General features: G+C 49.3%; 4 protein-coding genes and 1 long non-coding RNA gene across 6 annotated transcripts in view; 2 read left to right on the top strand and 3 right to left on the bottom strand.

The window, feature by feature from the left end:
* Window positions 1-114: 114 nt before the first annotated feature.
* Window positions 115-5791, top strand: pigu (phosphatidylinositol glycan anchor biosynthesis, class U). Its single transcript, XM_023955347.2, has 12 exons — window positions 115-301; window positions 1622-1686; window positions 1791-1850; window positions 1925-1987; window positions 2054-2163; window positions 2243-2343; window positions 2412-2509; window positions 2590-2744; window positions 2829-2972; window positions 3059-3183; window positions 3254-3396; window positions 4546-5791. Exons 1-12 carry the CDS (start codon window positions 172-174, stop codon window positions 4657-4659), a joined length of 1308 nt encoding a protein of 435 aa, XP_023811115.1. The 5' UTR covers window positions 115-171; the 3' UTR covers window positions 4660-5791.
* Window positions 5792-6698: 907 nt separating this feature from the next.
* On the bottom strand, window positions 6699-13338 carry gmppb (GDP-mannose pyrophosphorylase B). Of its 2 annotated transcripts, none has more exons than XM_004069325.5 (10): window positions 13198-13338; window positions 12250-12382; window positions 12096-12176; window positions 11300-11348; window positions 10634-10776; window positions 10254-10412; window positions 10084-10162; window positions 8365-8492; window positions 8104-8286; window positions 6699-8030 (listed from the first exon to the last, which is right to left on the bottom strand). In XM_004069325.5, exons 2-10 carry the CDS (start codon window positions 12376-12378, stop codon window positions 7899-7901), a joined length of 1083 nt encoding a protein of 360 aa, XP_004069373.1. In that variant the 5' UTR covers window positions 12379-12382; window positions 13198-13338; the 3' UTR covers window positions 6699-7898. The 2 variants fall into 2 exon arrangements, with proteins under 2 accessions (XP_004069373.1, XP_078803956.1); XM_078947830.1 differs by having other exon boundaries at window positions 12905-13207.
* Window positions 13339-14144: 806 nt separating this feature from the next.
* pde12 (phosphodiesterase 12) lies at window positions 14145-18532 on the bottom strand. Its single transcript, XM_004069323.5, has 8 exons — window positions 17385-18532; window positions 16683-17101; window positions 16188-16293; window positions 15738-15882; window positions 15571-15649; window positions 15375-15497; window positions 15093-15298; window positions 14145-14595 (listed from the first exon to the last, which is right to left on the bottom strand). Exons 1-8 carry the CDS (start codon window positions 17954-17956, stop codon window positions 14476-14478), a joined length of 1770 nt encoding a protein of 589 aa, XP_004069371.1. The 5' UTR covers window positions 17957-18532; the 3' UTR covers window positions 14145-14475.
* The window catches only part of atp6ap1la (ATPase H+ transporting accessory protein 1 like a), a 16648-nt gene continuing 14122 nt past the window's right edge, over window positions 18526-21051 (bottom strand). The window contains exons 7-8 of the mRNA XM_011475697.4: window positions 19050-19287; window positions 18526-18971 (exon numbers count right to left, since the gene is read on the bottom strand). Coding sequence (XP_011473999.1) covers window positions 18714-18971; window positions 19050-19287 — 496 coding nt within the window. The 3' untranslated portion in view covers window positions 18526-18713. The remainder of the gene's footprint in view (window positions 18972-19049; window positions 19288-21051) is intronic.
* LOC144992238 (uncharacterized) overlaps window positions 18828-21051 on the top strand; it is a 2617-nt gene continuing 393 nt past the window's right edge. The window contains exon 1 of the long non-coding RNA XR_013656134.1: window positions 18828-20253. This is a non-coding gene — a long non-coding RNA (uncharacterized LOC144992238). The remainder of the gene's footprint in view (window positions 20254-21051) is intronic.

The raw sequence follows: 21051 nt of genomic DNA, 5'->3' as shown, positions 1-21051 counted from the left end.
TTATTATTATTATTATTATTATTATTATTATTATTATTAAACTCGCTCCTTATCGCTGCTTGGACTGTAAATCTGTGGAGGTTGGAGGTAAATGTTTTCCTGACGAGACGGAATAAACTTGACTTCCCAGCATGCACCTCGAGCGCAGGGCGAGAGAGCTTCCTCGCGAAGATGGCGGCTCCCTTGACGCTCCTAATGATTGTCGCCGTGACGGTCCGTGCCGTTCTATTCCGGTCCAGTTTGGCGGAGCTGATTTCAGAGAGGGTGGAGGTGGTGTCACCGATTACTGCCTGGAAAAGAGGTGAGCGGGCCGCCGGCGGGGGTCCGGAGCGCACCGGTCACACACGCCTCGCACCCGCGCGCCTCCCCGCTGCGCCGGTAAACCGGTTCGGCGACAAAATCTGTCACAAAAGAAATCTGTAAATGTTTGGAGAATGGTCGACGAAGGTGAAACGGTGTCAGACTCGGACTCTGATCCGATTTTTGGTCCCCAAAAAAACCCCGAACTGAAGGAACTCATCTCTGATTATTATCATCGATTGTTACTCGTACAAGTAATCTATTACATTTGAATATGACACTGTCAGAGCTGTAACGCCTTCATTAACTGAAAGTGACTTCAGTCAAAGTAACGACAGGAGGTTCTGCAGAGGAGCTGTTGGGTTGTCCTGCAGGTTCTGATGGATGAAGAACATGTTTGGGTTCATCCATGTTCCTGATCATCTGATCTGTTGTCAGATTGTTCCCGGTCGTTTGTTTCTGATGATGATGCCGTTTTTAGCCCAAAATCCTGTCTTTTTCTAGGACATAGTTTCTGCAGAGCAGCTGGAGTTCAGTAGAAATCCACCTCTCCTCTGAGTTGCCTGTTGGCATGGAGCAACCCCGCCCCCCTTGCCCTCCCCTTTGCTGAGAGCTCTCTGTTTCCACGCTCTCCCGCTAACATTAGCGCAGCTGTCCAGCCGCTCAGTTCTGATCCAGATTGCAGGAAGACAAAGACGTTCATGGGTCTCTCTACCTGTCTGCAGGTGGATGCATCAGAAAGGGGCGGAGCTGGGAGTTTGTGGCCCCGCCCAGGATATTTTTTGTCGACATCACAAATAGGATGTTTTTCAAACGGCATAGTTTCGTCTGCTCCTCATTCACAACGATTTGAATAAAGAAAAACTCAGAAATGCAACTTGAAGCTTCATTTTCTTCATATTTGTCCCCATCATCAGAAAAATGCCACCAGAACGCTTCGTTTTTCTGATGCATCTCTGCAGCTCTAAACAGGTTTTCCCTGATTCACGACGAGAGGAAATGTGGAACATTTAACCAAATCTGATCTGTGAACTCAGCACGGCAGAAAACAGACCATAATATTCAGTCACAGCAGCCAACGGGACGTATTTAGCAGGCAGAGAGGGTAGCATTCCTAGTGTGCTGTGGATGCGGTCTGACTTTACAAAAGGACGGGGACGTCAACCGTTCAGGAGGTTGGAGGCGGAGCCTGCTGCTCAAACAGACAATAGTCTAAATGTTTTGTGGGTTCTGAGGTTTGGATCCTTTTCTGATGAATCTTCCTGATCATGAACCTACCGCCTCAGACTGAGGACTCTGTTGTGGTGTGGTTGTGTTGCAGTGATCGAGGGTCTGGCTCTGCTTGACCTGGGAGTGTCTCCGTACTCTGGAGATGTTTTCCACGAGGTGAGTCACAAACCAAAACACCTGAAGGTGACACCTTCGTCCGACCTGAACGTGGGAAACGGCGGACGCTCAGGCCGGACCTCACCACATGTGTTTGTCCGCAGACTCCGCTCATCATCTACCTCTTCCACTTCCTGGTGGATTATGCAGAGATCACCTTCATGGTGAGTCCCTAAAGGAGGTTCTGGACGTCAGGAGGTTTGTGGCGGATGTGTGGAGCTCTGCTTTGTGTCCTCAGCTGGCAGACGTGGTGACGGCCGCGGCGCTGTACGCAGCAGCCAAGGATTACAACAAACAAGTGGTGAGAAAGCTGCAGAACCTCTGCACGTAGATCTGCTCTCACCCAGACTCTGTCGTGTTTTTACAGTTCAGAAAACAGAAGTTTGCGTTGGAGGCGGACCGCTACCCCCCGGACTGTCTGGAGCTCATCAGGACCCCCTTAGAGATGCACTACGTCCCCCTGAAAGTGGCCATGTTGTGAGTCCTCCTCAGAGCTCCGCCCCCCTCCGCTCTCTGGGCGGAACCAGCAGAAGCTTCAGCTCTTCTTCTCCCGCAGTTACCTGCTGAACCCGTTCACCATCTTGTCCTGCGTCGCCAAGTCCACCTGCGGCCTGAACAACATGGTCATCTCTCTCTTCATCCTCTGCACGGTCAAAGGTCGGCCCTCAGACTCCGGCTGGACCCCTTGTTTGGCGCCTGGACCTCTGACCTTCTCTGCGTTTCAGGAAACGTGCTGCTGAGCGCCATCTTCCTGTGTCTGGCCACCTATCAGTCCGTCTACCCTCTGACCCTGTGCGCTCCTGCAATGCTCTACCTGATGCAGGTGCGTCTCCTCCCAGTGACGGGAGCGTCCCGGCGCTCTCCTGGTCTCTGACTCCCGTCTCCCTGCGTCTGCTCCTGCAGCGTCAGTACATCCCGGTCAACCTCCGGCGCGTCAGCTTCTGGTGGTTTGTGGTTCAATACCTCTTCATGTACCTGGGCAGCCTGTTCGTCCTGGTCTGCCTGTCCTTCTTCCTGCTGGGCTCCTGGGACTACATGCCGTCCGTCTACGGCTTCATGTGAGTGAGGATGAGGAGGAGTGAAGGGTTTTAGAGATGGTTTCTCCCCCGTGTGATGGATGTTTCCTGCTGGTTTCCCTGCAGCCTCTCCGTTCCTGACCTGACCCCCAACATCGGCCTCTTCTGGTATTTCTTTGCCGAAATGTTTGAACATTTCCGCCTCTTCTTCCTCTGCGTCTTCCAGATCAACGTCTTCTTCTATACCATCCCTCTGTCCATCAAACTCAAGTAAGTGGGTCTGATGCGGTCGCTGCAGAGCTTTTCTCTGCTCCGGTTCTTCAGCGTGTCTGCCTGCCTTCATGCTTCTGCTGCAGGGAGCATCCCGTGTTCCTGATCTTCATGCAGCTAGCCGTGATCTCCATCTTTAAATCCTACCCCACCGTGGGGGACGTCGCCCTCTACATGGCCTTCCTCCCGCTCTGGAGTCACCTGCACCGCTGTGAGTGTGTGCTCCAGGTTCTGGCGTTCTCTGGCGGCGCCGAGGTTTCTCAAAGGTTTCTGTTCTCCAGTCCTGAGGAACATCTTCCTGGTGTCCTGCGTCCTGCTGGCCTGCTCGGCGCTGTTCCCGGTCCTCTGGCACCTCTGGATCTACGCCGGCAGCGCCAACTCCAACTTCTACTACGCCATAACGCTGCTGTTCAACGTGGCGCAGGTAAGGAGCGGCCTGAGGGGGGCGCTGTCAGGTTCAGCTGAGAAAGGGGCCAGCAGATTCTATATTCATGAGGACGTGAGAATATTTTAAAGGGCCTATATTATACTTTTCGCAAGCTTTTCATAGTAAACTATATTCATTCATCTATAATATGTTCCCGCTAAATAACAAACTTTTTATTAAATATTAATTTTTCCTACCCAGAAGTAAGACGACTGGATCTTTGGGGCTCCGCCTTTCTCTCTTTGTGGGTTCCGCCCATTTCATGACATCATCCTAGAGCCGGCCTCTGCAGCGTGTCTGCGATTTTCCCACGAAAACAAACACCGCCGTACAAAGACGGATGTGTGTATTGTGCCTAGAGAAGGAAAGCGTTTAGCCGATCACCGCTAGCTCCACAGAGAAAGTGTCCAAATTCCCGCCCTAACTACTAAAAAACGAGGAGGTGCCCTGAATTTTGAAAACAATTCAGACGCCACACTCACTCCTTTTTTTTTTTTTTAACGGCAGATGTGACGTCATTGATTTCACAAAGTTAAAATCTAATTAATGAGCGTTCTGGGAGGATTATTTATGATCCACTGTCTTCTGAAGATAAAAACGTTGATGGTTTATTAAAAAAATAAATTTTTTTTGCAAAAGTTGTTCCAATGCAATGCATTGTGGTCTATATTCACCGATCTAGTGGTTTTTCGCAGAGACTTCTGGGAAATTTCTAGGGCTCTGGATTTTGGAATTGTAGATTCAGACACTATAGAATGATAAACGCACTATAGATGCTCTATGTAGAGGTCAGGGTGGGAATTTGAACATGGCCTGGGCGTGTGTGTTAGCCTGGGGGCGGAGCCTGCAGCACAGACTCTTCCTGGAAGGGGCGGTTCCTCACTTTGTGACATCACAATGTGAGAACCAGCTCGTCGTGGATTGGGAGGGGCAGGTCCTCAGAAAGCAGTTTTATAGAGGAATTACAGCTTTGGGGATGTTTATGGTGAGGAATGAACATTAGAAGACACTTAAAAGCTCCAAAAGTGGATTTAGCATGAAAAGGTTTATAGATGGATGAAGTTTTCTCTTAGATCTGCAGATGCAGCAAACAGACTTCTGAGGAAACCAAAACACTTTCACACTTCGTTCTTCTTTCTTTCTTAGATCCTGCTGGTGTCGGATTATTTCTACGCCTTCCTGCGGAGGGAACACCACCTCACCTATGGGCTGTACCTGAAGAAGAAGGACGGCTCGGAAGCAACGCTGGTCCTGAAGTAAACCCCCCCCTGAGCGTCTGCAGGGACAGACGGTGGAGCTCCTCTTCACGCTCGAGGAGGAGACGGCGTCCGAAGCCGCACCGCTCCTCCGACGGACCGAAGCCGCCCGTGCAGAGGCGGCGGTGCAGCTTGATGCAGCTGAGCTGCTGCGGCTGCAGGACCTGAGACACGTGCTCCATGCAGACCTGCGGGTCCTTCTGTTCTGGAGTGCTCTTATTTTGAAGCTTCTTTCCAGTGGAACAAGCAAAGCTTTTATTTTACAGACTATTTAACCCGCTCTGTTGGACTTTATTTTGACTTTTTTTTTAAACACTCCTCTGCAATGAGCTTTTACTTTGAAAGCTTCCTCTTCCTTTGAAGTCAAACAAGTTGGAAAAATAAGTATTTCTGACTAAACCTGTATTGTAACCTATTTTATAAACTGGACGGAAAAATGTGAACGGAAGCTTCATTTACAGACTTCTATAAATCAAACCGTTAGAGTTTTCAACCTTTTCCTCGTTTTGTGTCGATGCTGCCGGGACTCGACTCGTTCATCTGATCAATACTGATTTATGGATCCTCACTGATCAGACGGCAACAGCAGGGCAGCTGGAGAGAATTTCAAATTTAACGTTTAAACTTTTTCATTTCTGCTTGATTGTAGATACAGACGGATTTCTGAGTTTGATCATTTTCCTGGTAAAACAGCAGAATAAAGAGATTTAATCCAAATTTAATCCAGATTATGTTTGAAATCTGTGGTCTTTAACACTGTGGACTACAGCACATGTATGGCAACAAAACAGAGTTATAAAGGCTTTATTTCTGTAAATGTAATCTTTTAAAAAGAAAACTGTGTCTGGAGTTTGACGTTTTTCCTAATGTGAGCAGAATAATATCTGAGTCTGGAGTCATTAGCGTGAAGAAGGTCGTTCTCCGTGTCTGGGTTGTTTTCACATTAACTTCAGGTCTTCCTTTGCTGATCCTCCGAGTCTCCGCAGGTCAGACAACCACAGCTAGAGTCTAGTAATTGAACTACAAACCCAGGAGTTTAGAAAGGCATGTCATTCTTTTATATACTCTGGTACTTTTGGTTTGAACTGATATTTACTTTTTTTATGTTTCATTTGTGAATAAAAGTGTCAAATGTTGGTCATTTAACTTTTCTTAATTTAGTTTGTATACATATTTAAAAAAAAACTGTTTCATCAAAAATATCTGAAGTGCAAGCTGTGGATTTTTAGACATTTGTCCATCTTATCACAAAAACGTCCTTCCTTCATGTCCACAGAATCCAACATGATCAGCTTTTGGAGCAGCAGGAATCTCCTTTGATGGATGTTGGAAGTCAGTTTAAAGATCGCAGACAGAGAAGGACCATCTGGATCTTCTGGTTCTGCTGTAAAGAACTCAACATCATCACAGACCTCTGGAGGCACACGGCCAGGACATTGTTTTCGGGCTCAATCAGACGTTTGTTGTTCACGCATGCGCAGATAAGCAGCTCCTTGCTGGATGCATTTCTATCGGTGGCCTGTAGATGGCAGCATCGTTCTGAACAGAATCCTTTCAGGTGGTTCGGAGAACCACTCTGCTTTGCTCCAGCAGGTAAATCACTTCCATCTCACTTGAGTTGTTTTTGTCTGCGTCTATAGCTACATTAGTCCGCCAAAGGCTGAGCTCATGTTTTTCTGGTGGAGATTTACAAACAGAAAATGCAACAGTGATAAGTACTAATCATTGTGTTGTCATGTTTTCCTGCTGGCTTATTCTTGCTGCTCTGCTCTTCATTTTTGCATAATAACAAATAAAATAAATAGCAAAACCCCAATTGTACATAAAAACTGAGTTTTAAGACTTTAATAAAAATAGAAATAAAAGTTAAATTGTAAAACTGCAATTCAGGCTCAGCCTAATGTGTTTGTGATGGTCTTTCTAGAAAACATGATTGAGTAAAAATGTGTAAAAGTAATGTAAATACTTGTAAACTAAACCTGAGACCATCCGGGAAACTTCAGGAAAAATCATTTACATAAAAAAGACAAGACTATAAACAGATGTCAGTAACTTCTTTAGAAAAAAAAACTTCATTTCATGAACAATCTTCATTCAGACAGGAAGTACATGGCTCTGAACAGCCTCATTCACAAAGTGCAGACCGTAGAAACCAGTTTTTAGTGTCGGGTGGGCCGCGCGCGTCCTTCACCTGAACGAAGAATGCAGAAAGTTTCAGCAGAGAAAATGATTCGATCACAGAATTCATGATGTCAGAGAGGAAGTCGGTCTGAGGAGCATCGGATCCAACATTTCCTTTCACATCATGCAGGATGATGGCTGGAGAGGACCGTCAGCCACCAAGATCTCACCTGGATGGAGGTCACACCTCCTTCCAGGCTTCCAGCTGGAACGTGCAGCTTTCACAGAAAACAGCCTGAAGCCCACAGAAAGAGACTCCAGAGGGAAATGGTTAGTTCCAGAGTAAACCAGAGTGTGCAGGTGATGGCAGAAGCCAGCCTGCATCTGCAGTGGTGAGTCTTTCAGTCAAACGGATTCCAGCTGGAGGAGGTTCAGTGCAGAGCTTCGTCTCTGAGGAGGAAACCGAGTCTCCAGAAGGAGCTGCAGCATTTAGGAGTCTGCCATTGATCAGTAACACACAATGACTGGATAAAACAACCCCCCCCAGACAAAACCTGGTTTTTCAGCAGGGGGGGGGGGTCCTTCTGAAGGCATTTCTTTTTAGGACTGAAGACAGATGCAGCCTAACAGACTACAGAACTGCTGCATCCTGTCGTCTGCTCAACCCAACATTTATTAAGCTCCGCCCCTGAACAGTGAAGGCGGATCCACATTCAGATATGCACACAAACAATCCCAGCATCCTCCACTCTGCGCGTCGGGCTCCTCCCGCCTCCACGGCCATGGAGGTTCTGAAGGTCATGGTCCAAACGCGCAGCTCCACTGAGGATCTACTCAATCTACACATGGAAAGTGACTGTCGTTTCCCCGTCTACCCCAAACACCCCCCCCCCCATTTATCCCTCCACCAAGTGCTCCAGCCCCCGTCCGTCAGTCTGGATCAGAACCTGGGGTCAGACGTTCAGCTAACAGTCCTGCTCTCTGAGCAGCTGAGCAGGGCCAGAACTTGTCCAAAACAATCAAACAGAAAAAAAAAGAGCTTTTAGTTCCTCCTCCACCCGCCCCCCCCCACTCTGAGGCACCCTTGGGGTGTCTGTCCGGCCCAAACAGAACCTCCTGGTGCTACATGATGATGCGCGGCTCTGGGACCGACTCATTGATGGACTTGTGGGGCAGGACGTTGGCGCCGTTCAGGTAAAGCTCGTCGTTCACAATGACGTCCTCCCCCAGCACCGTCACGTTCTCCATGCGCACCTGAGGACGCAGACCCCCCCACCGTGAGACTGCAGCTCAGCTTCCGGTTCCACGGCTCCGACTCTGTACTCACCCACTGACCCACGGAGGAGCTCCATCCCACAATGCAGCTCTCCAACCAGGAGTGCGATCGAACTCTGGATCCCTTCAGCACCGTGCAGCGCTTTATCCTCACGCCATCCTCCACCACCACGCCGGCGCCGATGGTGACGTTGGGCCCGATGGTGCAGTTCTGTCCGATCTGTGCGGAGGGGTCCTGCGGGGGAGGAGGGGAGCAGACCGCCATGGACGACAGGCACTCGTTTCCCGGGAAGCGACATGGAGCGGGACTCACCACCAAGACGTTGCCAAGGAAACCGGGTCCCGTGTGCAGCCTGTCGGGAGCGTGCTGCCTCAGCGACTGCAGGTACATGCACATCCCCGTCAGGAAGTCTTTGGGCTGACCGATGTCCATCCAGAAACCTGCGGAGGACGGCCGGTTACCATGGAAACAACCCCCAACACCATCACAGAAGTGTCTTCTACATGAGCAGCTGGGAGCAGAGCTGCTGCTCCTCCTCACTGAGGGGAGCCGGTTGAGGTGAACATCTCCCCGGCAGAACTGGAGGAGCTTTGGTGGGGGAGAAGGTGAGGACCTCTGTCCCTGAGACCCGGCCCAGGACAAGCAGGAGGAGGTGAAAGGAAGGGTGACAGCACAGGAACAAAAGCTGCACGGTCCAATCAGGAGTCCAGGTTCTTAGGATCTGGCTGCTTCTGGTCCCTGTTCCACTGAGGGTCCAGAGAAGCACCAACAGATCCGCCTGACATTTGGGCCGGAACACGAAGGACAGGGCAGGAAGTGACTGCTGGGCGCCGTTCTAAGGCTGTTGGTGCTTCTCTACAAACCACGACTACAGGAGAGTGGATGTGAGGAGAGAGCCAACACTTACGTCTGACGGAGGCGTGAGCTGCAGAGACCAGAGCAACGCCATCAAAATCTCTGGATAACATTTATGACACTCATCCTAAACAGAAACCATCTGAACATGTTTAATGACAGAAAAACCTTTCTTCTCTAGATCCACTCAAACTTTCATTAAAGCGGTTCTAGAGGAAGACATTCCTGTTCTCAGAGCAGGACCACGTCACTTCAAGAAAACACTCCTCCACGTGGTTTTACTGGCCAGGAGTCTGCTGAAAAACGGCCGAACCGATGGGAGTGACCACGACCGTCGCCTGTATCACAGAACCGGACTGAGCGAGTGTGACGTCATCAGCCCAAAACGGTTTACTTCCAGCTCCAACCAAATGAAGTCAATTCAGTCGCCACTCCCTCAGGAAGCACTGATTGGTCCCAGTTGGTCTGAGTCATGGTTTCTATGGCAACCACTCATCAATCAGGAGTGGGGCTGTTGGAAGGCCACGCCCCTTCCACTTGAAAGCAGGCCACACAAAACCTGTCAAACATTTGAAATGTTGGACGTGTGGCCAGCAGGCTCCTCCTACTTTTACTGAGGCATTTGATTGGTCAGTTTGTAACTTGAATAACTTTGACTACAGAAAATAAATCATGAAAATAAATGAGAATTATGAAGAAGATGTTAAAAACGGTTCTTCTGACCAATTGAATGAGAGAAGAGAGAAAAGTGTTTAGTGAGGAGCTTTACAGGCTTAAAACATCTAGAATATTAGTCAAAAATAAAGGAATGCTCATTTCTTCTATGGCGGTTATTTTAGAAACTTTAAGTGCGATAAACGATGGACCAGTGTAAGGAAGCTTCAGTTATTTTTCATTTTTTTATTATTTTATTTCTATTATTTAACTTTTTTTAGAGCAAAAGTAAAAACTAATAACTTCAGTTGGAACCACAGTAAAACCGCAGAATTTGGTCAAAGTCTGAGCAGAAAGTTCTTTAACCAGAGTCACTGACATGTCCACCAATCAGAAAAGTGTCACCTGAACCATCAGCTGACAGACAGGTGGACACCCTGAGGAACCATCATGACCTCCTGAAGCCAAAGCTTTAGCAGGTGTCGGTGAGCGGATAGCAACGGCGTGGTGCAGAACAGTTACCCTGCAGCTCCATGGCGTACAGCTGGCTCTCCTCCGCCATGACGGGGAATATTTCCTTCTCGATGGATGTCGGTCTCAGCTGCGCAGACGGAGAAAGCAGTCCCGGTTATTTGCAGACGGCACTGCATTTCCTGCTGCTATGGAAACCCACAAGACGCTGCCACCCGTACCTGGATCCTGCTGAGCATGCTGGGATTGAAGATGTACATGCCGGCGTTGATCTTATTGGAGACAAAGACCTGCGGTTTCTCCACGAAGCGATGGATCTTCCCGCTTTCCGCCTCAAACACCACCACGCCGTATTTGGACGGCTCCTCCACCCGCGTCACCTGAACACACGCAAGAGCGTCAGGAACTTTGGAGGATTGAAGCGGCGAGGAAACCTTTAGATCTGAAACATCTGAGGAGGAAGGGTTCCCCTTCCAAGAACTCAAATCTTTTCCATTCTCATCTCAACATCTTGAGTTCTGACAGGCCAAAGTCCTCATTTCCCAGGGTGCAGTTTGTCTAACAGCCCTTTGAGGTCAAAGGTAGAGGTCGGGGTTCTTACCACGATGGTTCCCTCCTTGCCGTGGTTCCGGTGGAACTGCAGCAGATCTTGGAAGGGAAAGTCGCAGATGACGTCCGAGTTGAGGACGAAGAACGGTTCGTCGTCGATGTTCAGCAGCTCTCGAGCCAACGCCAGCGGCCCGGCTGAGAGAGCACGCACAGAACCAAAGGTAAGCTTTCTGCTAGAACCTTTTGGACCTTTCACTTAAAACACTGATCTTAGATTGATGAATCGTGAACATTAGTTAAGCCTCTAATGAAAATGCAGAATGAACTCAAATGTTTCTGTTGTGTTGTGCTGCGATGTTCTCAGTTGGAATCAGTCGCGTCTCTGTGAGCAGTTTAGAAAACTACAAGCTCGATAATTACAGAAATGACCGGCCAGTGGAACGAGTTCCCCAGAGGTTATTTGAGGAACTGCAGGTCTAGCCATTTTCAATTTTGGAGGTGCTTCAACCCTGAAGTCAAAGTGTTTGCTCACATTAAACTGATTCTGATCTGAAAAGCTCTCATGTTTCATGTGAAATCTTCTTCACATGGAACATGCCAGGATGTCTGTGGACGTTTACACTCATCGAACGTTGTTTTTTAAATAGTAAATAGAAAAATGTCGAGGTTGAGGTGCAAACAGTTTCCAGAGCGTAGAGTCTGAAGCGAGGAGACTCACCGGTTCCCAGAGGCTCCGTCTCGTGGGACAAAGAGATCCGGATCCCGAGCTGAGGAGAACAAAAAGTGGAGAAGACTCAACACTTTGGTTCTGACTCTGAATGTCAGACAATCTAAATGTTAAGATCTGATTTCAATTCAAGTTCAACGTCTTTAACTTCTGTGTTGTTCTGGATGGTCTGTTGGCGTGTTGCATGTGGGCGTGTTGGCCTATCAGAGTGTTGGCGTGTCACCGTTTTGGCCTGTCGGCGTGTGGGCGTGTCAGTGTGTTGGCGTTTTGAGCTGTGGGCGTATCAGCGTGTGGGCGTGTCACCGTTTTGGCCTGTCGGCGTATCGGCGTGTCAGTGTGTTGGCGTTTTGGGCTGTGGGCGTATCAGCGTGTCACCGTTTTGGCCTGTCGGCGTATCGGCGTGTCAGTGTGTTGGCGTTTTGGGCTGTGGGTGTATCAGCGTGTGGGCGTGTCACCGTTTTGGCCTCTCGGCGTATCGGCGTGTCAGTGTGTTGGCGTTTTGGGCTGTGGGTGTATCAGCGTGTGGGCGTGTCACCGTTTTGGCCTCTCGGCGTATCGGCGTGTCAGTGTGTTGGCGTTTTGGGCTGTGGGTGTATCAGCGTGTGGGCGTGTCACCGTTTTGGCCTCTCGGCGTATCGGCGTGTCAGTGTGTTGGCGTTTTGGGCTGTGGGTGTATCAGCGTGTGGGCGTGTCACCGTTTTGGCCTGTCGGCGTATCGGCGTGTCAGTGTGTTGGCGTTTTGGGCTGTGGGCGTATCAGCGTGTGGGCGTGTCAGCCTGTCGCTCACCCTCTGCTCCTGGACTCTCATCTCCCTCTCCAGCAGCTCCGACATGTAGCTCACAGCCAGGATCACATGGTTCACTCCGGCCTGCAAACACACCGTGACCGGTCAATAAAGTGCTGAGGTGACCTGGCACCGGCGCCCCCCTCCCCCGCCTCACCTTGACCAGCGCCTCCACCTGGTGCAGCAGGATGGGTTTGTTGCAGAACTCCACCAGTGGTTTGGGGACGCTGAGGGTGAGCGGTCGCAGCCGGGTCCCGTACCCCCCAACCAGAATCAGAGCCTTCATGTTTCTGCAGCAGAGATCAGAGAGAAATGTGACGCCAACAACTAAACAACATTTAGCCATTTGTCCTTCAGAGCAGAACCCAGCAATACACAGCACTGAAACAACAGTCACGTCTGTGGATGACGTCTGTTCTCTGACGGCACCTGTACCTGGATGACATCATCCAGGTACAGGTGCGCACCTGTACCTGCCTTCCACTAAACCAGTTTTACTGCTTTGTCTTTGCTGGACACAAAACTTAATCCTCAGATCTGTTCCAGAGGAGCGTCTCAGTTTTTCCTATTCAAGTCTAAACTTTAGACTAAAGAAGAAGGTCTGATCTGATCTGATATGATCCAGTCTGATCTGATATGATCCACTCTGATCTGATCTTCTGCCCCAAACCTCCCCCCTCCTGTCAGCAGGTGGAGGATCCAAACACTTTCAGACGTTTGCACTGATTCACTAAATCAACTTTGATCATTATTACTCTGATGCTTTCAAAGTCTGATCATCCTCCCATCATTTAAACTTCCAGGAATCGAACCTCCGAACAGTGGAGCTCCTCCTGTCTTGGATCAGGATCTCCTTCATGAGCAGAAGTTTGTCGGAACCAACTTCCGCTGGACGGAGACCTCGGGCTCTTCAGACCCATCAGCTCGGCTTCTCACTCAGGAGCTGAGCCTGAAGACTGAGGAGCTGTCAGGACTCTGGTCATGTGACCTCCTTCGAACTGCTTCTCCTGTCGTTAGCTTCTCCAGCTAATGTTATAGCTAACGTTCCAGAGGAGAACCGGTTCCGGTTAAAATGTTCCCGAGGAGAAACTTGAAGGAAACTTACAAATCTCTGCGCGGCGGACTTCCCGGGTAGCGCGGAGGATCCTCTCACCCGTAGTGACACGTAGGGTTGTTTGAATTCCTTGTTTGGCTTCCGGTTTAGCGCGTGGCGTGAATGAACGTCAGTGGGTCACGCAATATCCGGTTCTATCCTTCAAAGTAAAAGTCGCCAAAAATACCCTAAAATGTTTGCCTGACCATTAATCCTTTATAAGTAACTCTTATTTATTTATAAAAAATAAATTATAAAAGTGTTATACTTTTAATAAATAAATTTAGCTTCTTCCAACTTTTTAAGGTAATACATACAAGTTCCTTTAGCTTAAAAAATAAAATACACAATACTCCAATAAAATCCTCCTGCTGCAGCAAAATTACTTGCAGTTATGATTCTAATGAAATTATCTACTTGTCTCTGAATAGCAGCTAGACTTTGCTGTGCATCAGAAGGTAAGAATATGTGCTTTAAACCCATTCAACTAATCAACCTTTCTGCATTTTGAAGGAGAAGAAAACCAAACACGACCTCTTGATTTATTAATACAATGTAAATAAAACGAGATGGAGCTCCTAAGGGCTTCTCCTCGTGTTTAAATAAATCTGGGCCTAAACCACAAACCTAACAAACTATTCAGTTTCTTCTTCAAAGCCAACGAGCCTGAATGCAGGAATAAAAGAGCCACACGTGGCTCCAGAGCTGCAGGTTTCAGACCCAGCTTGAAGTTTGTTGAAATGAAAATCGGATGATTCAAAACTTTCCAAGTGATTATCCAAACAAAACAATCAGATATGTTGTATCTATTTACAGCGGGGCTAACAACTCTTCAGTCAGCCACCAATTGTGCAAGTTCTGCCACTTAAATAGATGAGAGAGGCGTGTCATTTTCATCAGAGGTAAACCTCAACTATGAGAGACAAAATGAGAAAAATAATCCAGAAAATCACAATGTCTGATTTTTATATAATTTATTTGTAAATGATGAAAGCCTGGAACTTTATTTAAAGACTCAGCAGCAGATTTGACCAGAAAAAACATATTTATGATACATAAATATCGCCCTGAAATGTTTTATAAATTAATACTTTTATTAGAAATTTAAAGACAGATGCATAAGCAGCCGTTACAATTTCTCTGCATTTTTCCTAAATATTAATTTAGACTAAAATATTGGGAATCAGCATTAAATGCATACAATTCAATCTCTGCCCCTAAAGACAAAGAAGACGATTCAGAGACAGGTTTCTTTTATTTGTAGGATGAAGGTATGGCAGAGGCCAGAGGTCAAGGAGCCCAGAGGAGGTCACAAACCAGAGCGATGTGGTCGGAGGGGTGAGCCAAGCTGGGCAGGGCCTCATAGGCCGTCACCTCCTGGTGGCTGGGCAGAGGAATCACCTGCTCCACCTGCAAAGGTAAAGTCCTGTTAGCCCTCACACACCTGAGCGTGTAAATGTGTCGTCTCCAGAGCTGCAGTCACGCTCAGAAAGCATGTTGCAGCTTACACCCCGCCCCCTAAATCCTTTTTTACTGAAGGTGCGACCCGACTGAGGGTTCAAACCCAAAACATCACATTGTGAGGGCACCCACTCCTCCACTAGGCCACTGAGCTGAATAACAGCTGATTTCTGGCTGTGAAGAGTGGAGTTCTGTTTTCAAGCAGAATGACGACAAGAAGAATTAAAACTAAAAAAAGTGAAAAGCTGTTCAGTGGAACCGTTACCACGGTTACGGGTAAACCCATTGGAACCGTTACCACGGTTACGGGTAAACCCAGTGGAACCGTTACCACGGTTACGGGTAAACCCATGGCTTCCGTTTCAAACGACTACTGGTTCCAGACTTTTGGCAGAGGTCACACGACCCCCGTCCAGGATGAGGAGGTGTCTGTGGATCCTCGGTACCTTCATGCTCTGCGGCTGAATGAAGACGTAGTCCAGGCAGCCGTGGAACCCCCCCACGTAGTTGGTGTAGGCGGGCTGTCCGCAGGCGCTCAGCAGCGGCGGGAACGGAGAGGTCAGCTCCATGCTGCAGGACTCCTCTGGACCCAGGCCGCTCCAGTCCGGATGCTGCTCGGGGACCGACCCCTCGCTGAGCAGCTGGAACAGACCTGAGGCACAAAACGCCGTCAGCCCCCCCAGCACGGCCTCGGAGCCTCAGCGCGGACTAACGGCTCCAGGATTTACCCGAGTCTGGCATGGAGTTGAAGTCGCCGCAAAAGAGAAGAGGGGCTTCCGGTGCAACCGTGTCCATCACATGACTCAAATGCCGCAGGGCCACTCCCACTTGGACCAGGCGAACGTTCCCTCCTTCAAAACAAACGGAAGTGAATTCCAGGCGCCGGCGTGGCGGGGACTTCATTCAGAGCACCAGTGGTTTTACCTTTAGGATGCCAGTACAGGTGAGTGTTGGCCACGATCAGCTTCCTGTCAGCTCTGAAGCGGTCCTCCAGCACAGTTACCTGCAGAAAACACCCGTTACACGCATGAGAGGATGAACCGGCAGCCCGTTGGAGCTCGTCACAACGCTGTGCAGGACAGCAGGAGCACCTGCAGGGAGGTGGACCTCTGCAGGACCTTCTCCTTCAGCGCCACATTCCCAGAAATCCTCTGCAGGAGCTCAGAGTGCAGGGGGTCAGAGGTCAACGCTTCGCTGAACATGATGTCATGGCTGCTCAGCAGCTGAAACTTTGACCTGAAACCCAAAACAAGAAGTGGGGTTTGAACTAAACTCATACAATCACATCCGTCTGGGGTTTTTAGAAAAACCAACAGCAGGTCAACAGCCTGATGTCCGAACGAACGTCCAGCCAGAGAGAAGATGAAGAAACAGTCGTCATCCTGAGACGTGTCGCGCAGTTTGTCACCAGGATGCAGGATTTAGGCAAAGCATCTCAGCGTCAGCGTTGTCAGTTGGGGTGAGTCTGGTGACTTTTATTAGCTTACACCAAAAAAAACTATCTTAGAAAAACAGGTTTCTGACTCCAGATGAGGCCAAACCTGCGGTAGAACGTCGCCAGCCCTTCGTGCTGCTTCTCTTTGATCCTGAACACGCCGTCCAGGCCGAAGGCGTCCAGAGCAGGACTCAGACTGTCGGCAAACACTCCTGCAGGGAAAAACGCAGACGATAAAGATCACATGACCTTGGGTCGGACTGCAGCGGTCCAAATGCATCGATGGAGGATGGAACTGGATTTGTCTGATGAAATCTGCTTCAGCAGAAACGGAGAGGACACCAAGTCTGCTCTACTGCAGCCGCTGCGAGCAGCTTCAGATCTGGGTTTTGGTTCCAGGTGGTTCTGATGGCACAAGCTCTCACGTCTATCGACATTTCTGAGAATCAGGATGAAGGAAAGGGGAGAACTTTCTTCTGTTCTGAGCTCGACGGCTCAGAGCTGCGTGACGTTCGTCAGACCTGATGGCTGATTCTGGATCACATTTTAAATCATCTTCATTCAGCAAAAAAGCCACAAACTGCTCAGGAGCGTCCTTCACCTTTGTCCACCTCCTGCAGGCAGAGGATGTCGCCGTTGTATCCCGCCAGCTCCTTCTTCACCAAGTTCTGCCTGTAGTCCAGCTGAAGAGCGTACGGGGCGCAGTACGGGTACAGAACCGTCTTGGACAGTTCTGTCTGAGCGTAGATGTCTGCCAGAATGTTGTAGGACACCACCCTCACCGCCGGCCACGCCGCCTCCTTCGCCGTGTACGCGTGGCGGCCGTCAAAAGTACAAACTCCAGGCCCCGCCTCCACGGCCGAAACGGAGACCAGCTCTTTGGCCGGGCCGCTGCGCCCCCCCTCTTTGGGTGTGCACCTCAGTTTGAGCCTGCAGCCGATGTCCTGGTTGGAGGGGACGTGGACACGCGCAGAACCCACCCGGGTCCAGGATGAGTCCAGATCCAGACCGTCTGCAGAGCTGAAAGGAGCAGAAAACATCACTTTGGTTCTGGTCTGTCGGAGGTTTCTGCATTCAGGAGTCTCAGTGTTTATCTTCACAAAGACACGGATGTTGCTAAAACGCACCACGCGCGAGCGCGCGCGCACACCCACACCTCTGGTGCATCCACCTGCAGCTTCTCCTTCATTCTCCTGCTGCTCGGTTCCTCTAAGCTTCTTCTAGTGATGTAATGAACCAGAACCGGCCTCCAAACTAACCAACAAGTTCTGGTCTCGTGCATCAGTAACGCGTTACTCGTTACCTCGTACTCGGTGGGTTCTCTCGGAACCACGTGAACTCGCTGTCCTGCAGGTTTGCAAACTCCACCTCCAGTTTGGGGCAGACCGGAAAGCCGGAGAGCAGCGACAGCGGCAGCTCCGCCGTGGTGAGGGTGGGGGGGTTCCGGTGCACGGTGAACGTCACGTCTCCCACCTGCAGCACGGCTCCGTCCCGCCACGCCTCCGAGTTGGGGACCGTTTCCGGTACTTCCTCGCCGCCGCAGAGCAGCTTCACCGCCGCGGGCGCCGCAGCCTCGCCCGGCGGCTCACCGCGGCTCTTCCTGGACTTCTTCGCCTGCTTGAGGAGGCTCTTGGCGGTGGAGCTGGAGATCCTGGTGAGGACCTTCCCCAGCGCCTCGTCCTGGTCCCGCAGCATGTGCCGGTGGCTGCCGTTCAGGCAGAAGGAGATGGTGAGCTTCGGCTCCCCGGGAAGGCTCCTCACGATCACCGGTTCCATTCCGCGGAATAGGCAGCGGGCTCCTGACAGAGTCCTCGACAAGGGAGGGGGGAGGCAGCGACGGAAGAGAGCGACGGCAGCGGACAGGTGACCGGACATGAAGTCCTCGAACCTGCCCGGTAAAGGTGTGACTGTCCAGGTGAACCGCAGCGGCGTTAGCCGGATGCTAACCACGAGATGCTAACTGACAGAAAAACCGCACAAACATGACTTTGTTTCAGTCCAACTTCTGTGCTTTTAAAGGAAAAGACGATTCCGGCTTAAAATTAGGCTTTAAAAGCGCGTTCATGGGAAAAACGTCCGTTTTTTGAGGTCACGCGTTCCTCAAAGCGGCAGAAGTTTCTTCTTCTGCTTGCATTCTGGATGATCAGCTGTTGCTGACAACAACAGAGCCACCATCAGGACACAACTGGAATTGCAAGTAGTGTCTTCTGTTTGCTTTTTTTTTACTGAACTTTTAAAAAAAATCTATTAGAAATGAACTTATTGAGACGTCATCTAAATTTGACCAATCAGGACTTTGAGTGAGACCTAGCCTTTCACCAAACTAATGTGTTGAAAAGTTCGGAAAGGTTTAAGCTTCAACAAATGTATTACTTTATTTAAAACATGGAGTAAAAACAATTAAAACTGGGTATAAAGAGAGGTCATAATTCAGAGAAGACACGTTTTTCAAATATTTTATTTTTATTTAGTGATATTATTTGGGATGTTGTAAAGAAACTGATGTTGACAGATTACAAAAGACTAGAAATATATTCTTTTTTTTTTTTTAAATAAAAAACAACAAGATCCTGAGCTGGAAGAACATCAGACCAGAAACATCAAGATAGTGGAGTATTTCGTTCTGTTCCATTTAAATGGCATTCTTCTCAGTCGTGTTCTCGTCACAGCAGTGCTCCAGCTGTTCCGTGCTTTGGGGAAAGTACATGTCCGCCTTGTGATTGTCGTCGTGCTCGATGTGTTTCAGGTGAATGACCATGTGTAGGGCGTATGCCAGCACCAGCAGCAGGATCAGGGAGCTGATGAGGCCCATCAGAATGGCTGGTGTCAGGATGGTGGTGCAGTCGCTCGCTGGGGAAAATCTCCCAGAGCTGACGTTGAACGCCTGGATCTACACAGATCAGTGAAGGCTTCAAATTAGAGGTAGTCGCTCATCTTTACACTGAGCAAAACGGCAGCAAAAGAGTACCTGGAAGTCGATGAAGGTGATGGACCAGCGGCGAGCGTGGTCAGTGCTGGGTAGCAGCAGGCCGCTGTATCGCTGCAGGCTGCTGACATGGGGGCATCGGTACGAGGAGGACGCCGGAGCGTACACATCGCTGGCGTTAAACAAAGCTTCCTCTGAGGAGTTGTAGATGAGCAGGACGCTGTCCACCGAGAACCACCACTGACCCGAAGACTCGTAGAAAGTGTTGGAGAGCTGCAACCTGACCAAGTGAAAGCAGACGGCCGTTAGTGCAACATATGTTTAAAAAAAAAAGGCCTTGACGGGGGGTTCACTGCCCCCAAAAGTCAAGCAGTTGGAGGAAAAGCATGCATCCATCCAACAATCCATCCATTTACCCAAATATAGTTGCTTTGCTCTGAGCGGGATCTTGGAGCTTTTCCCATCTGTTATGGTGGGCTGTCGTATTCTGTTCTTTAACATTAAATCCATGGCAGCTATCTGCATGGATGGAGACCCGAGTCACTGGCATGGAAGTCACTCATGGAGTCCTCAAAGAGCTTGGCTTGAACTTCCAGTGACTTAACCAGACGTTTGCAGAGAGGAAACCTGCTGAGGTCTTCTGTTCTCTGGCTGATTGTTCTCATTCTCTTTAGTAAATGCATCACCTTAAAGTTCTCCTTCAGAACGATTTGTTCTGATTAGGGAAAAATAACTAAAAGATGTGCAGACTTTCTGTCTAAAACGTAGAATACGACCATGTAGATCAGCTCAGTGAGAAGAAACTCCACTGAAGGAAATCCATGTTTCCTTGCTTTGCTCTCAATCAGAGAGATGTGCAAAGGATGATGGGAAATGGAGTTTCTCGTCCCTCTGTCACAGACATTTGATTCACAAACTTCAGTCTCACAAAACCTCACTGTTGAGCAGGTTCCTCCCTCAGACAGCAAGGAATCTCAATGAAGAACCGAGCCGGACTGGATCTATGCACAACCTTCTGAGGAGTTCTGTTCTGAGAAGAACCCGTTGACTATATAAGAGAACTGGACTGAGCAAAGTGTTTTGTCATCCATAGAAAATGACAAACCTCCAGCAGCATAAAGCCAATTCAGTGTCCATTTTTCCACTATACGGACGCCGCCATTTGATCAGTGAGAAGTGAGAAGTCCGAGTCTGTTTGAGTCAACGTTTCTATGACAACCACTGAAAGCAGGCCCGGGAGAATCAGGCTACGTTCACACTGCAGGCTGAAACGACCCAATTCCGAATTTTTTGCCCCTAAGCGGCCCAATTCCGATCTTTTCATGACAGTCTGAATGACACAGATCCGATCTTTTCAATTGCGACCCAGGCCCCGTGGATTTGCCGTCCTGATTCCGAATTGTAGCCGATCTTTTCAATTGCGACCGCCGTCTGACCGGCCAGGCGACTTGATTCCGAACTGTACGTCATCGACACGCAACAAACGTCATCATTTTGCGTTGAAGTAGGCGGGAACGAGAACGTAAACATTAACCATGGTGGACGATGCTGCTGAGATCAGTCAGTGGAAGGGAAGCGAGATCCCCGATTGGATTAATAGTTGGGCTGATCGCTCTTTTCAGGCCAAACTCCAGGGCTCTTATCGCAACTGGGCGGTTTTTGAAAAAAATTCCAGATAAATGGCAGAGCGTGGTGTTGAACCTTTACCGCGATAACTTTTTTTTCTTTCTCCCCTTCCGACCGTGCTCAAGCGCGGGGGACCCGAGGCGATCCTCCTCCTCCCTGTTCTGATCCTTAGATTCTCCAGAACGGGTTAATAAAGAGTCCATAGCATTTAATCTGGGGGAAACCTTCTTTTATTACCGTCCTCCGTAACACACAACATGAATGCGCGCCCACACTGCCCCCCCCTATTCTCTATCGCGGCACGCGCTTGCACACACGCGGGGGCGCGGCCCCAGCACATTCACATTCCTCTTCCACTACAGTGGGTACAGACGATCCCGACTCCAATGCCTTCTTAAAATGAGAAGATTGTAATTGT

The sequence above is a fragment of the Oryzias latipes genome, chromosome 5, assembly GCF_053564925.1.
Source record: "Oryzias latipes strain Hd-rR chromosome 5, Olatipes_Hd-rR_3.1".
Lineage (NCBI taxonomy): Eukaryota > Metazoa > Chordata > Actinopteri > Beloniformes > Adrianichthyidae > Oryzias > Oryzias latipes.
Note: the sequence above shows the minus strand (reverse complement) of the source record. Positions and strands in the feature narration are given on the sequence as shown.

Coding starts and splice junctions, on each gene's coding strand:
- pigu (XM_023955347.2), top strand. CDS start 172: ATGGCGGCTCCCTTGACGCTCCTAATGATTGTCGCCGTGACGGTCCGT. Junction 302..1,621: donor GATTACTGCCTGGAAAAGAG/GTGAGCGGGCCG, acceptor GTTGTGTTGCAG/TGATCGAGGGTCTGGCTCTG. Junction 2,164..2,242: donor CCCCTGAAAGTGGCCATGTT/GTGAGTCCTCCT, acceptor CTTCTCCCGCAG/TTACCTGCTGAACCCGTTCA.
- gmppb (XM_078947830.1), bottom strand. CDS start 12,951: ATGAAGGAGATCCTGATCCAAGACAGGAGGAGCTCCACTGTTCGGAG. Junction 12,383..12,904: donor AGGAGCTCCACTGTTCGGAG/GTTCGATTCCTG, acceptor TCTCTGCTGCAG/AAACATGAAGGCTCTGATTC. Junction 11,349..12,095: donor TGAGAGTCCAGGAGCAGAGG/GTGAGCGACAGG, acceptor TGTTCTCCTCAG/CTCGGGATCCGGATCTCTTT.
- pde12 (XM_004069323.5), bottom strand. CDS start 17,956: ATGTCCGGTCACCTGTCCGCTGCCGTCGCTCTCTTCCGTCGCTGCCTC. Junction 15,650..15,737: donor AGAGGTCCACCTCCCTGCAG/GTGCTCCTGCTG, acceptor TGTTTTCTGCAG/GTAACTGTGCTGGAGGACCG. Junction 15,498..15,570: donor CCTGTACTGGCATCCTAAAG/GTAAAACCACTG, acceptor TTTGTTTTGAAG/GAGGGAACGTTCGCCTGGTC.